The sequence below is a fragment of the Drosophila innubila genome, chromosome X (genome assembly GCF_004354385.1).
Source record: "Drosophila innubila isolate TH190305 chromosome X, UK_Dinn_1.0, whole genome shotgun sequence".
In the NCBI taxonomy this organism is placed as follows: Eukaryota; Metazoa; Arthropoda; class Insecta; order Diptera; family Drosophilidae; genus Drosophila; species Drosophila innubila.
In genome coordinates, this window is record NC_047626.1 from 23,743,416 (window position 1) to 23,759,818 (window position 16,403).

Sequence of the window (16,403 nt, forward strand, 5' to 3'; positions counted from 1 at the left end):
TGGTTTTTATCTTTTCTTTTTTTTTTTTTTGTAGGCATTTCTATCAAAATGATGTTTTTTGTTTTTCTTGATCTTTAGATTTTTGAGACGTTTTTTTTGGCGCTGCAGCTAATAAAAAAAACGTATAACAAAACGAGGCAATTAACAAAAACAAAATGAAACCAAAACAGAAACAGAAATAGAAACGAAAGCTTACGATTTTGATAGACAAATGCAAAAATCAAATCAATGAAAGCTGCGAGCGAAAGTTGCAAATGGAGAGAGAGAGAGAGAGCGCTTTTGTGAGCGAACGTGAGTATCAAAAAAAGACGAGTGCGAGCGAGCAAGAGAGATGCGCTCGCTCTCGCTCTCTTAAGCTTCGCTTGCAACCTTTTGATTTTGTTTCTTGTTGTTCTTTTCTTTGTTGTCAGTACACTTCTTTTTGATTACTAATACTAAATGTTTTTCTTATATTTTATGTACATTGATAGATCATATAAATGTATTTATGTTTATGTTTTTGTTGTTGGATTTTCATTCTGTTTGATTTTGTTTTTCATTTACTTTTTATAATAATAACTCTTAAGCAAAAAAAAACTTAAATTTCTATCACAGCCATTTTTTTTTTCGAAGAAAAAATAATTTTTTTGTATTTTTTTTTTTTGTTTGTTTTTACTTATTATTTGCCTTAAATTGTGTTTTGTATTTTGTTTAATTTTGCTTGTCCAATTTTCTGTTCAATTGTTTTTTAAATACTACATTTTCTTTACATATCTTTTGAATGCACTTTGTTGATTTTGTTTTTTATTTTTATCATTTTGTTATTAAGTTTATTACTTATTTTGTTGCTTTGTTGCTTTGTTGCGTCAATATTTAAAAAAATTCTAATTGCACTTTTTGTATATATTCTTTTTAAATTGCTATTTAATATTCCATTTTGTTCTTGTTGTTGTTTCTACACGTTTCCTAACAAATGTCTTCATTTTGTTGTTGGTTGTTCTTGTTTTTTTTTTCTTATTTAGCTGTGCACAGTAGTTTAAAATGTTTAGCAAATTAGAAAATTTCCTGGTTTTTTTTTCTATATATAAAAAGGAAAATGAAACCGTTATCCTGCTCTTCACGCCTCGTCCGTTTGTTAAAGTATTCACTTCCAGAACCGCAACAGATTAAAAATAATAGAAAATGACAAAAAAGAAAAAAAAAGTAGGGTGTGCCCGTTTTGGCTTTAACTAAAAATCTTATGTTTTTTAGTATTTAATGAGTGCTACGTGAGCTAGGATCACAGTTTATTTTTGAATTAATATATATATATATACAACTATATATATATATATTTATTTAGTCGTTTTTTGTTGCAACTGTGTTAATATTCATTTTATCACTGGCTAAACAATTGGAATTCGGTAGGTTTTTCTTCAACTTTCGATATCTTTTTGGTATTTTATGCTCTTCTGGAAGCGAATGCTGTAAACTGGACGGGGGAAATTACTTGTAACTGTTAACTGCATCAAAGTTTATAGTTTTCATTTGTTCTCTTTAGTTTTTCCTTATATTTTGTGACTAGGAGAACGACAATTTTTAGTTTAATTTAAAAGATTGTGTCGCATTTGCTTACAAAAAACTTTAATAAGAATTTTAAAAAAGTAACGAGTAATTTCGTTTGGCGGCAGGAACTATTTTTGTTTTGCTTTTGGATTTAAAGTAGCGGCCACAAAATTTAAAAATTTGTGTCTTTTGTGGAAACAATTTTTGATTTCACTTTTTTACTTTTTTCCCTTCTTTTTTTCAGTTTTGAATTGAATGCTCAGCCGCGAGTATTAAAGCCTGGAATGTGCAAAATGGAAGTTAAGCCGAGCATTCAAAATGTGTTGTCAATTTAATTGAATTGAATTATTTGTTGTCAAAATGAGCAAATGGCAAAATCATAATATATGAAAATGTAACTATAGCGGATTATTGATTGCATTATCAACAAATATCTCACCTGTCTCAAGCTTTTTTCTTTTTACTAACTCTTTTCCTCTTCTCTCTCAATCTTTATATGTGATATTATTATTTTTTTTTTTTTTGACAATTTTTTTCTTTTTTTTGACTACAAATTCTTTGATTTTTGTTGTGTGTGTGTGTATCTTTTTCTTTCTCGACTTTAACTTAACCTAATAATAATAAAAAAGCAAACCAACAAACAAAGTTTGTACAAATTGCGAGACGCTTTAGGCAGGACCAAGTCGGTCGTATGTACATATATAGTAGTATATATAGCTGTACTATTCTCTATATGCTGTAATACGGACCGACCTGTTTTCTTTTTACTTATTTCCCTCCCCTGTAATCTCCCTACCCCAGACTTAAAAAACTAGTACTTAGTCTAAGCTTATGCATTAATTAGCCGCTAAACCTAACCTAAAAACTCTTTGCTCTTTGTCTTGTTTAATTGTATAAATGTTGTTGTTTTTGTTTTTGTTTTTGTTTGTTTTCTTTTGTTGTGTTGTGTTGTGTTTTGCTTTGTTTGTTGCTGCTGTTGCTTTTAGGCCAATTTGTGGTTTTTCCTTTTCCTTTCATCTGCATCATCTTCATCTTTATCCTTTGCAGGAGTGATAGTGGTTGGGGTTGGGGGTCATGCACCTGTGCTTGGCCCTGTTTTTGTTTTTGTTTTTGTTTTTATTGTGTTTACTGTTTACTGATACTTTCATGTCTCGAGCGATGTGACAACGAGATTGTGAAACACGCTCGCCGATTCGCTCATCATGGCCGCCTGACCGCATGAATCGCTGCTGGCACCGTGGCTCGGTGGACTCGGCGTTCCCAGACGCAGTGCATCCATGATGACCTCGAAATCCTTTTGATTTTGATTCATATCGAAATCAACCAGCTCCAAATGATCAGCACTCAGCTTGGCACGCTTACTATTGCTATTGTGATCGATGACGCCGGCGCCTGATCCAACTCCGAGTCCAACCACATCCAGTGGACAATCCTCGATGGCCGATATGAGACGCTGTGGCGGCATATAGAATTGTGATAATGCCTCACGCACCAGACGATCGCTTTCATCCTCGCTGTTGCTGCGCAGTCGCTTCCGGGAGGCAGAGAGTGACGCCTTCTCCAATTGCTCGGCGCCTTGGGTAATTTCCGGATCGATAAGCGGCATTGGGGCATTTATGGCGCTCAGCTCACGATCGAGTATTTCCAGATCATTGACCAGATTGCTATTCGATAACTGACGCTTTCTTGCCGCTGCAACTGCTGCACTCACTGAGGACGAGGACGACGAGGAGGAGGAGGAGGACGAGGAAGATGTGGTAGAGGAGGAGCATGATGATAATGAGTGGGAGGAGGAGCAGGAGTTGGATCCGTGGCGCGTCGTCAATTGCGACGACTGATGATTCTCAATGGAGCAAATGGTGCGTTGTCCATGGTTCATGCCACTGGCATTTGTGGCGCCTCCATCTCCATACGGTGACTTGTTGTTGCCGTTGTGGTTGTTGTTCATATTGGGCTTTGCGTCATCCATGTTAGGCTGGAAGAGGTTCTCACGCGCCAATTCCGTGCTGCTGTTATCGGTTCTGTATCCACACCGAGAAAGAGAGAGAAAGTGGTAGGGAAAGTTAGTGAAAAGGCATTGAGACAAAACGGTATAAAAGGTAAATACGAGAAAAACCTGTGCGACAATCATACAGGCAACACACAAACACACAAACACACACATATTCGAGTTCATATTAACGATTATTTCAACTGCAACTCATATGTTGTTTTTAATAAGTGTAATTAATTGATTTATGAATTATCATTTGCAATCATCGATTACACAATTCTTAGCACATTTCATCTCTTCTTCTACTTTCTACCCCAATTTTTTATTTTTCTCTTTTTCTAACATCTTTTGTTTTTCATTATAGTAAAATTTACATTTGCAGCTTGTACAATTTTTTTTCTGGATCAATTAATTTATTTTTTTAATTCCCCAGACTTAACTTAATTTAACTTTTTTATATCTTCAGTCATATCATAAATTCGGTTTTTTAAGTATTATAATTTAATTGTTAATTTAATTTTTATTAAAATTTTCCCGAGTGTTATAATTTAATTGTTTATCTAATTATTATTTAATTTTTGTTTTACTTTATGCATAATTTAACTAGTTAAAGTTAATAAATAAACAACATGTATTCTAAATTTTCAATAATACAGAAGAAGTTGAAGAGAATTCAAATTGATATTATTGTATTAACAAAAATATTTCTAAATGATTTGTTGCATTAAACAAACATTTTAAGCAATATTTTGAATTTTATTCAGGGGGATGTTCCAGAAATGTAAAACAACCGAAAACCTACCAAAAATGTATGGGTTTTTGGTTGATCTGAATTTCTGGAACACCCCTAATTAAACATTTTAGCGACACCATTTCTCCTCCCCGCCTCCTCCTTTCTGCTTATCGTACATTATCGTTGTCAATTTTCAAGGCATTGGGGGTCGCACTTTAATTAACTGGGCCAACTGAGTCCCGTTATAAGCGATGGCGACCAGCAGCGAAATAAGTTTCAGCTAATTTCTCTTTCAATAAAAGCAACTGTGACACGCCTGCCCCTCCCCTGTCGCCCCTCCCTCACACGCTAGCCCCATAACTCCGCCACTGTTGTGTTCCCCCCTCTACACCCCACTCCACCCACCTTCCAACTTTAGTCAGTCAGTCAGTCAGTGTCTTTTTCAGTCAATATGGCAAACTGTTTGAAGAAGCAAAGCAACAGCAACAACAGCAACAAAATATGTGAATTAAGTCAGCAAAGGTAGTAGAAGAAGAAGAAGAAGAAGACAAAAGCCATCAAGACTGGGACGACGACGTCAACGTCAACGGCGACGCATTAAAATACGCAGCTAAGCATGTCAATGTTCACTATTAAAGCAGAAGAGAAAAGAAAAAAAAAGAAGCATACATATACAGACCCACGCACACATACACACACACACACACGCACACATAATAACGGACAAGAATGGCACAGGGGAAGTAAGAAGAGGGGTAAAGCGTGGTGCGAAAAAAATAAAAAGCGAAAGTACGTAGGAATCTGTACACAACAAAAAAAAATAGCAACAAATACTACAAAACATAACGAGTAAAAACACAACGCGAAACGAAACGAAATGAAACGCTGAAGAAGAAGAAGCGACAACAAATCGCGCTCAGAGCTTTATAGTAGAAAACCAAAACCAGAAAGCGTACAAAGAGAGCCGCGTATGCATGTGTGTGTGTGTGTGTTTGTGAGCAGAGGAGCAGCAGCAAAAAAATAAAAGTATGTTAGTTAAGTTGTTGTTGCTATTGTTGCTTGCCGACTATTGCGCGTACCGTTAACTTAAAAGCAACAACAGCCAGAGTAACAACAACAACAACAAATGGGAGCAACGAAAATGAAGCAGTCAAAAAAAAAGGGTTAAAACAGCAACAAACTGACCAAATAACATTGCCAAAAGCGCAAAGAGAGTGGAGCAGAGAGTGGAGCAGAGGGTGAAGTAAAGGCAGCGGCAGCAGCAGAGGCAGCAGCAGCGACAGCGGCAGAGGGCAGAGCTTAACAAATGCAGTCATTGCACAAGTGTCCAAATGAACCCAAAAAAAAAAAAATAATAATAAAACCAACAAAAATAAATAAAAATTAAAGTTGCCAACTGCAAAACTTTTGACAAGGAATGTAAGTGGGTGGTGAGGGGGGTGGTGAGGGGGGTGGTGAGGGGGGTGGTGAGTGGAATTGAGTGATATATTCATCGCGTATTATGTAAAATATAAAAAACGATAATAATGTATCTGCAAATTTCTTACAAAATTAACAACAAGAAAAAGTCAAAGTGATTAAAGCTTTAATTTTCACTTGCCAATGATGACATCAAGTGTGTGTAAAAGAGAGAGAAAGAGAGAGAGTGAGCTGCTGAGTTTGCTCTTTCAATACCTCAAGTTCTTCTTTGACAACAACAACAACAACAACAAGTAAGCAAGCAACAGCAATTAATAATAGTAATAAAGCTTCTTGTCAATGCTTTTTGGGATGCCGCCGTCAACTGACATTGAAGAGTAGCAAAAAGAGCACTGAGTGTGAGTGTGAGTGCGATTGCGAGTGTAAGTGCGGCAGTGAGAGTGAGAGCGGGAGCGGGAGAGCGGGCGCAAACAATTATGCACTTGTATTGGCGTGTGTGCGTGTGTCTGTTTGTGTTTGCATTTGTATTTGTATTTGTATGGCATGCGACCGATAAGCAAACGATATTGTCCACTCTCCACTCTCGAATGGCAAACGTGTGACGTGATGTTAGGGGTGGGGTGGGGTGGGTCTGTAGAGCGGAGTAGAGTGGGGAGTTGGCTAAGCTAAAGCGCTGCGGCTGCTGCCTGGCTTGCTATTGTTGTTGTTGTTGGGGTTTTTTTTTTATTGTTTTTGTTTCTTTTAGTCTTATCTGTGTTTTCGTTTTGCGCACGTTTTCGATGGTCCGTGGCCGTGTGGCGAAATATGCTGCCGTCTCTTAACACATACTTACATACGATGTACAATTATGTACACATGCTTGTATGTGTTGCTGTTGTAGCTTCCCCCCCGCCCTTCATTTCAACCATCTTTTGCTATGGAATTGCAAACATTTTATGCGCTTCACCTACATATCACTTTTTTTTAATTTAATCTACATATTTATACCTATTTTTCTTTTAAATCGTTAAATTAAATTTTTAAATTTTAAATTTTTGATCGTTTTCATTTGTCTACTGATTTTACTTGACGTTCCATAAATAAATAAATAACTAAACTAACTTACTTCTTCTAATTCTACTGCTACTTCTTCTTCACCTCTCCTGCCTCTCTTAATCATTGCTTTGAGTTCAAGGCTGTATTGCATGTCCATAATTTGCCTTAGAAATATCCATAAATATTCCCGAGGCGAAATGTAGCGAGAGAGAGCACACAGAACAAAACAAAAACAAAAACGAAAAGCTGCACACAAAGTGCAGCAGTTTGAAAGAAAAAAGCAACAAGAAAAATTTTAAATAAAAAATGTCGCACAATCGAACGACAAGTGCAAAAAGTAAAAAAGAGTGAAGCATAGCACAAAAGTATAAGAAGCAAGACAAAGGGCGCGAGAAAGAAGAAGAGAGGGGGGAAAGAGAGTGGGAAAGCGTTGTGAGTGGCAGTCGCGAATGTAGGACGCGACTCTCCTTCTCTCCCTGTCACCCTCTCGCGCGCCCTCTCTCTCTCTCTCTCTCTCTTTCTGTCTTTGTCTCTGTCTCTCTGTTGGGGTCGCTTGAGCCGCAGGAGGCGTAAATGTCACAGACAACTTCATTTGATGTGGCAACCTCACTTCCCACACCCCACCCCACCCCACCACTCACCCCTCCCCCTCACAAGACTTTGCCACGTTGTTGACTTGGCTTGTGGCTTCGTTACGCTTCGTGTGATATTGTGATATTGTTATATTGCGATATTGAGATACATATGCTTCCCTTGTTGCCCCATGCAAATTCAATTTAAAGCAGCGTTTTTAAAGTCATATATACATACATACATAGACATTTGTATACATACATTAGTTGTGTTAGTTTGTCTCTGGCTCTTATCAGCCATTAACTGTAGCGTGTGTGTGTACACACTGCTGATAAGCAATTACACAAATAGCAACAACTATGAGAAAATGCAAAAAGTGTACAATTCAAATATAAAAACGCGTGCGTGTTGTCATTAGTTAACAACATTAACAACATTTACAACAGCAACAGCTAAATGTAGTTTTTACACAGTGTTGCCAACTGTCGAAATTTAAACCAAAAATGTATGTTTTTAGTCAACAAAATTGTGAGAAAATCAATATTATCAAAAACAAGTGAAATATAAATCATGAGTTCAATCATTGGTTTTAACTAAGAAATCAAATATGTTAATTTTTTCTTTGTCATAACAAATACATGACTAACTATGTATGTATATGACTATGTATAAATAAATGCATGCATACACACACACACAGACACATACATATGCATATGTTTCAATCAAGTAATTGTAATTGTATAATCTAATTGTTCTAGATATTTTAAAAGCGCGCCCAGACACACAAAATGCAAATGGCAAATAGCACACATCTCTTACTACCTGCCTCTCTCTTATCACCCGCTCTTATATTCTTCGAGTGTGAGTGTGTGTGTGTGTGAAGTAGGCAATCGTTGCTTATGCTGCAATCGTTACCGAATAGATGAGATGCGCAACAAAAGCAGCGGCAGCAGCAGCAGAGCAGCAACAGAGCAGCGGCGGCAGCGACAACGAATGACAACTGAAACTACAACAGCACAAGCGGCAGACAACAACAAAAGGCAATAGTAACAGCAGCGGCAGCAGCAGTCAAGAGATAACACAGAAAAACTATAAAAACGTCGTCGTCGCAGTCGCAGTCGCGAAATATTACGACGCCGCAAAAATACAAAAAAAGAAAGAAAAGAAAATAATAAAAATGGGGCGGTGGGTTACAAAATGTGTGTGCAAAGAGAAGAAGGAATTGAAGGGTCAGAGGAGGAAAGATAGATACTAGATGAATGTGTTAAGCAATTGAATTAACTTTATTGTTGTACTATTTTACATATAAATATGCACATACAAACACTTGTATGTAATAGCCGAGTCGATAAATGTAAATCGATAGTAAAAATATGTTTATAAGCGTTTACTTTTATGCTGACAGTGCACACACACACACACACACACACACACACATACATAGATATAAACGCTTACAACTAATGAGATGCATGCATTTATGAAATGTTCACAAATTTCTACTTTATGCATTTTATCGCTTTGTTTTTGATTAATTTATCGATTGTCGCTGCCGCATGAAAGAAACATCAAAGTAATAAGCACACACACACACACACATAGACATACACACAAACTTATGCAGGCGTCTCCGCGGGAGAAAACATGTCAAACAAAGCAAAAACGGAAACGCAGCGCACGAAACAGCAGCGACAGCGGCAGCAGCAGCAGCGTCAACATTGACGCCGACAGCGGGCCAACTCTCTGGCAAGAAGAAGCAGCAGCAGCAGCGAATCAAAGCAAAAAGCAAAAACTGCGATTGCGATGAATTAAGTTTTTGGGTGCGCACAAAAATACAACAACAACAATCAAATGCTACAACAATGTTTGTGAGCGTATTTGTGTAACGGCACTTTTTGTTTGTCTTGTCTCCTTGCAGGCAGTGTAGCAAAAGAGGAAACAGCAAACAGTGGCAAAAAGAAAAGAGGCAGAATGGACAATGGCCAAACGAAGCTAGATACAAACATACATACATAGATAAATGACAGATGTCAGTTGTACACGTTATCTACATACAAGAGAAAGGGGCGAAGGGAGGAGGGGGAAGCAACATGCGAAATGAAAAGCAAAGCAAAATCATAAAACGTAAACAGCAGCCGCTTATTACAAATTAACGGTAAAACAAATGGCAGAAGTAGTGAATGTAAAGAAAGAACGAAAGAAGAAACACAATTAAATAGACTGACTTCAAGCACAACAACAACAACAATTGCTGCTACCAGCAACAGCAATCAGCAATCAACAACAACAACTGCGCACAGTGGGCCAAACTATTTAACGGTCAAACGCCAGCGGCAGCAGAGCAGCGGCAGCGGCAGAGCAGTGTACGTGTACAAAGGCAAAAATGAAAAGTCAAGCAAGACAAGAAAAGAAAAAAAAGATTAAGCAAAGTTTAAGACGAATTTTAAATGCGCTGTATGAAAACAAAATATAAAATTTATATTGTTTATTTTTAATTGTGTGAGACAAAAGAATAATTATATTTATTTTTTTTCTTAAGAATCAATGCATTGCCGTTAGTCGATATATGTATGTACATTTGTATACACATTAATATTATTACAAAAGATAAAAGTGCATTAGTCATGCCGTCCCCCTCCCACACACCAAACTCTTCTCACAATAAGAAGGGATTCGACACACTTCAATATAAGAGCGCAGAACATAGCAAGAGAGCGAGAGCGCAAACATTTAATTGACAACATTGTAACATAGAAAAACAACAACAACAACAAAGATGCTGTCTATGCTGATGATGATCGCCAATACATTCTCTCTCTCTCTCTCTCTCTCTCTCACCCAACACATGCAAAGCTAGCAATAATAATAACAACGCGCTTTGCTCTCTCGGAGAGCAAGCAAATGTGAGGGAGCTGAGAGAGAGCAAGAGAGCGCGCGATTACATGATAGCCCAGTCGGACTTTTGCCCATTGAATAACCAGCATATAATAATTGCAGGCGAATTATATTACAAAAAGAAATATATTAACATGTATTCATCACTAGGATAATTTGTAAAGCACCCAAAAATAAAAAAAAATACATCTGCGTGTTAAAATTATAATAACTCTAGCGAGTTTGCAAGGCTATAAATAATTATACTACATATTAATAAATATATATGTGTGTGTGTTTGCAAAGTCTGAAGGTTTTTGTTGCGTTTCGTCTTGTTGTTGTTGTGGTTGTTGTTGTTGTTGTTGGCATGTGCTGGCTTTAGCTCTTGTGGTATTTGTATGTACATACACACATAGATACATACATACATAGGGGAGATACTGTAGACTAGAGGTGCACCAACAACACAACAACAACTAAAAACATTGCTTGCTATCATCACTGTCGCTTTGTTGTTGCTGTTGCTTTTGTTGTTGTTATGGTTGCTTTTTGTTGCAAGTGGAACGTGATTATTTCAACAAGCGCAATGTTTTTTAGCGCACACACACACACACACACACACAACACACACAAATAGATGCATAAACATATGCATGTGTTTGTGTGTTAGTGCTTGTGTATTTCTACAGCTCTTGCTTTGATTTCTTTTGGTTTTTGCTTTGCTTTTTAGTTACTTTTGTTGTTGTTGTTCTTGTTGTTGTTGCCTGTAATCGGCGTCTATCTGCGCAACGAAGGTTGTTCCCCAACTGTATTTTTTTGGTGTTGTTTTTTAAATGTTGTTTTCTTGTTGTTGTTATTTTTCTTAATTTTTTTGTTCCTGTCTTTTTTGATTTGGTTTGCTGATTGACGCGTCAATAACTTGATTATTCACTTGTCCATACATATACATTTACACATATGTACATGCATACAAATACATTTACATATGCATGTCCATATGTGTGTGAGTGTGATAATTTCAAATCCATTTATGTTATCGAATTGTGCATGTTACAACTGAGCAACTGCATTTATTATTTCTTTTCCTTTTATTTTGGACAAAATGCCTCTTACTTTTCTCATCTCATCTTTCTCATCTCGCCACACACACTCGCACACTCACTCACACACACACACAAGCACGCCCTTCTTTACAGAAGAGACCAAAAAGGCAGACGCTGCTGCTGCGCTGCCGACTGGCTTGCTGTCTCTGCTTTTCTAGTTGTTGCTGCTGTTGCTACCTCTGCCTCTGTCGCCGTCGCTGCCTCTGCTGCCGTTTTTAGTTTCGTTTTGTATTTTGTGTGTCGTTTCTGTTTCTGTTGACTGCTTGTTGTTGCTGCTTATTGCTGTTGTTTAATGTCTCTTGAGTTTTTGCTTTGCTTTGCTTTGCGCTTGGCCTGAATGCAACAAAATACAAATACAAATACAAATACAAGCACAAACACAAATACTACTGTGCACATTCGATATAATAAGCTAATTGTAGTCGAGTTATGGATACGAGAGTTGCCACCGTTATTAAACATAGAAAGTATGTCTCTTCAAACTTAACTTCAAAACAAGTTATATCGAGTGCATATGTACCATGTACATTGTACATACATATGTAGTGATGTAAATCCAAAGTTTACATCGACTTTTATAAGGAAATAGTAAATCGCCAAAAATAAATATCGAGTTGTCGATGTATCGCAAAACAGTAGATATCGAGTTGCAAATGTCGTTTTATAAAAAAAAAATAAAAAAAATAACATTTTAATTTAAAAACGTAATTGTAATCACAAATTACACGCGTACTTTTATTACAAATCTTATTTTTCTTGTATTGTTTTAATGTTTCATTCAAACTTTGGCAATTTTGTAGATTATTTATTACGGTCGTTCATCAAAAATTTAACGACCAAACTAAATTCTGCAAATTAACTACGATAAACTTTAATGTTGATGATTTTTCTTGAAAATCGATCGAAATCAACTCGATAGATCGTAAAAAAAAAGCATCAAGTTGAAGTAATCGCACGATAACCGCTTCCGTGAATATCGAGTTGTCGATATTTCAATGTATTTTTACATCACTATACATATATGTATGTATCGAGTGTCGACTGTCATTCAAGTTGATTATATTGAATGAACACTGTGCCAGGAAGAGTGTTTTAAGCTCTGCGGTTGTCAGAGGACTGACCACATCCCCAGATCAAATGCACCGGAAATATCCTGATAAGCGTCAAGTTACACACACACACACACACACACTCGCATACGTACAAAGAGTGTATGCTTGATTTGTTGTTGTTGTTGCCTATTTGAGGGTTATTCATACTACCAAACAATACAGTTAAATCAGTTAAATACATAATTCCAATTTGATATGCAATGAAATAAATGTGTTTCTTTGTCAAAATAATAACTTGACGTGCTGTTTAAATTGGGATATTCAAGGAAGAAACAAAAATAAATAAATAAAATTAAAATAAATCCCTTCATTCTGGCTTTATTTTAGGTGTTTCACCTCTTTTTTCCTAACAAATACATATGTAAATTTAACAAACTTGTAACATTAATAAATGTTACTTTTGAAATCATGCAGGAATTTGTGGAGCACAAATACAAACCATATATTTTTGGTTGATTTTTGGTTATTACACATCTGGAACACCCCTAAGAAAGTGTTGTAGCCTCCTTAAATTTGAGAGAATATTGCAAATTTATAACTAAAATATAATAAAAATAAATGTCCGAATTTTTTCCCATGTATGCATACTAATTTTAGTGAAGGTTTAATCATTTCACTAAAAACATCATTATTGCTCAAAACCACTGTTTATTAATTTTGTTCCTCGATTAATTTCGATACACTTTGCACATTTCTTAAAACTAATTTTAATAGCTTTTCTCCTATCGATAAATTTAGATGTAGCATCTACAGTTAGTCATGTAATTGTTTTGACAAAACATAAAATTCACATCGGTTTCTTTTTCTATTTAAAAATGTAATAAAAAAAAAAAAATATAAACCCAGTGCATCTCATGAATCCTTTTATTAAATTGATTTTAGATAAAAATATTCAAAAATTTATTTAAAGACAAAGACAAACTTTTAAAATGTGAATTTTTGTTTAATTCGTTAAATTTTAGGTATTTGCGTATTTTTCTAGTAATTTCAAGCAATCTCTTGAGATCTACCCACACACACACACACACACACACGCACAGACAGACACACACACACACAAACACGAACTTTGGCCTTTTCCCACAAAGTAGAATAACAGTGAAGGTTGCACACACCACGCACAATTTTAAAGGGCAATCGAATGAACGAACGAACGAACGAGCAAAACACAAAATGCGTGGGGTTTCCTCTCATCTCATCTGTCTATCTCACTCTCACACATTAAATGTCTAAATATATATGTATATGTATATATGCAAGTGTGTACTTACTTTGGCATATTCTGTAGATAACGCATTTGCTTTTCACGTCGCAGTTCGTCGGTGAGTCGGCAATATGTGTTATTGATGCAAACGCTGCGTCGCAGATTCGTCTCCGAGTCCTTGATCCTCTCCAGCTTGTGAGCGCACAGCTGCAGGATGCGTTTACGCTCTTCGCGCTGTCGCAGCTTCGGCGAGATCATCGGCACGCGCGACCGATGATGATGATAGCCGATGGGGGGAGAGCAGCGCGGCGGTCCAAACATGTCCGAGTCATCATCACTGCCGCTGCCGCTGCCGCTGCCGCCGTTCGCTGCTGCGTTTGGATTCGTTGGCAAGGTCATTGTGCGACGTATATGTGTGTGTGAGTTTAAATGTGTGTGTGTGTGTGTGTGTGTGCGCTTGACTTGCACTCAAGCTTCGACTCTTGGAGTCTGCCTGTCTCTCTTTCTCTCTCTTTCTCTCTCTCTCTGTCTGTCTTCTTTACTGACTGCGGATTCTTCTTGCGCTTGTTGTTTTTGTTTTTATTATTTTTCTGTCTGCTTCCAACGTCTTTGTCTTCTCCTTCCTCTTCTCCTGATGCTTCGTCTTTTTGCTTTGGCTGTGTTGCAATTGCTCAAACTCTATTGCTGCTGCTGCTGCTTCTTCTTATATGCTTCCCAATGCACACAAGGTAAACCACAAATCGTTCATATGTCGTTTCTTTCTCTTCCTCTCTCTCCTTCTCTCTCGCAATCTGTGTTCATTTATATTTGTTCAATATACTTTCCGTACTTAAATTCTGCTGCTTCCTTTTACGTTCTGGCTTTCTTAATGTTGTTGTTGTTTTTCTTCTCTTTTATAAGAAATTTTTTTTAGGATTTGGCAGCCAGGAAGCAACTTTTTGCATTTGCAATTACAACAACATTGTCTTCGCATATGTATGCATGTGTGTGTGATCTAACTTGCGTACGTGTGTGTGTTTATGTCTGGTCTGACACGCGCTCGCTGCGTTTTTTGTGATGATGGTGAGGAGAGAAGAGAGAATTAAAATGCTTCTGCTCTTTCCGTTTTGCTGCTGCTGCTCTGCTACTGCGCTGCTGCTGAGTTTATTTTGCGCTGCGTTGCGTGAGATTTCACTTTGTTTTTTATTTATTTTTTTATTGCTGCCTCCGTGTGGCCCGTTATGTTTCGTTACGTTTGTTTTGTTTTTGCTGCTGTGATTGTTGTGCTGTTTCTTTTCCTTCTTCTTATACTTGTTGTTGTTATAGTATTGTTGTTGCCGTTGACCGCATCAAAATTCAAAATAATCCAGGACTTTTGAATTTAGAATGGGACAAAAACATTTAAAGGAACCCAACAAAAATTTAAAAAAATATATATTTAAAATAAACAAACACACTTTTTGTTTAATAACAAATTGTTTAGTTAGGCACACAATTGACAATTGCAAATTAACTTGGCAGCCTTTTTATTATTATTTTAATTTTTGCCTTTCTCCAGCCGATTTAATTGTTTCTTATATGTACTATATATTTGATTGATTCTTTTTAATTAATTGTTTAATTTTTGAACGCGCGGCGTCAGGCGGTGGGGGAAGGGGGCTGGTGGCAGTGGCAAATGCAGTTTATTAAGGTCCCAGCGGAGAGGGCGGGACGGTATGTGGGGGGCGGGGCGAGGGGTAAAAGGCGCAATAGCGACGCACACAAAGTCAAAGTGAGGCACAAAAGTCTTTTGCTAATTATTTGATTATTGCATAAAAAATATTTTGTAATATTTTTATTTAAATTGTACTTTTTAATTATTATTAAATGTTTGAAAATTGTAAGCGCCTGTTGAGGTTGATGGCGGCGTTGCGAGTAAGAGAGAGCGGAACGTGTAAGCTTGTTGTTGTTGCTGCTGCTGTTGCGTTACTTGTGTTGTTAATAGGCCGAACTTTGCCACTGCCGCTTGCACGTCCGCACGGTTCTCGCGTTCGAAGTGAACTGAAAATTGAATGAATGGAAGCGCACGGGCTTTGCCTGGCATCGCATCGGCATCGACATCGGCGTCGGCATCGGCCGTTTTGTTTGCCTTTGCTTGCTCGGGGCAGCGACAGCGACGTCGGCAGCGCGCACAGATGTTCGACTAACTTCGGCTCGGCCGCTGCCGGCATCGCTGGTTGTACTACGTACAAACGGAAGTAGCAGCAAAGCGGCGCGACGTCGCGTCGGCTAAGCTGAGCCCGTTGACAGAGCAGAAGCGCCAGCGTAAAGAGCGTAAAGAGAGCATAGCAAGACAATGTAAAGAGAGTATTGCATGGCGTACGTGCGTGCTAGCTCAATATGAATTTCTGAGTGTGTCTGCAGTGTGATATGCAAGATTTTGGCACTGTATACGTGTGTGTGTGTGTGTTGTGTGGGGCATTTTCTTAGCTTGTTTTGTTGTTGTTTTTGTTGCTGTTGTTTGTCTGCTGTGCCATTTGTAACGGAAGCAAAACGCGAACACACGCGCCACTGCTGCCCGAAACAGAGCGAAGGGTGGGCGGCAACGGAGGACAGCTTGCAAAATTTAAGAGCTGTTGTCTGTCTGTCGCTGCCAACGCCGCTGCCACCGTCGCCGTCGCAGCCTTTACAGTGGCGGCTTGGCACGCGCTTTGGCACTCGCTGCGGCCAATGAGCATAAAGTTTATAGTTTTCTTTTTTGAATGTACATACATATGTACATACATACGTATGTATGTACATATGTATGTACATATGTATATTTTCTTGGTTGGGCTCTTTTTGTATTTTATTATGTAAAAAGTAACTGGCC

The 16,403-nt window shown here is 37.6% G+C and overlaps 1 protein-coding gene across 2 annotated transcripts; it reads right to left on the reverse strand.

The window, feature by feature from the left end:
* Positions 1 to 1,324: 1,324 nt before the first annotated feature.
* On the reverse strand, positions 1,325 to 15,618 carry LOC117779535 (putative uncharacterized protein DDB_G0277255). 2 transcript variants are annotated; one of them, XM_034615774.1, is made up of 3 exons: positions 15,522 to 15,610; positions 13,641 to 14,924; positions 1,325 to 3,545 (listed from the first exon to the last, which is right to left on the reverse strand). In XM_034615774.1, exons 2-3 carry the CDS (start codon positions 13,970 to 13,972, stop codon positions 2,669 to 2,671), a joined length of 1,209 nt encoding a protein of 402 aa, XP_034471665.1. In that variant the 5' UTR covers positions 13,973 to 14,924; positions 15,522 to 15,610; the 3' UTR covers positions 1,325 to 2,668. The 2 variants fall into 2 exon arrangements, with proteins under 2 accessions (XP_034471665.1, XP_034471657.1); XM_034615766.1 differs by having other exon boundaries at positions 13,641 to 15,618.
* Between the last annotated feature and the right edge of the window lie 785 nt (positions 15,619 to 16,403).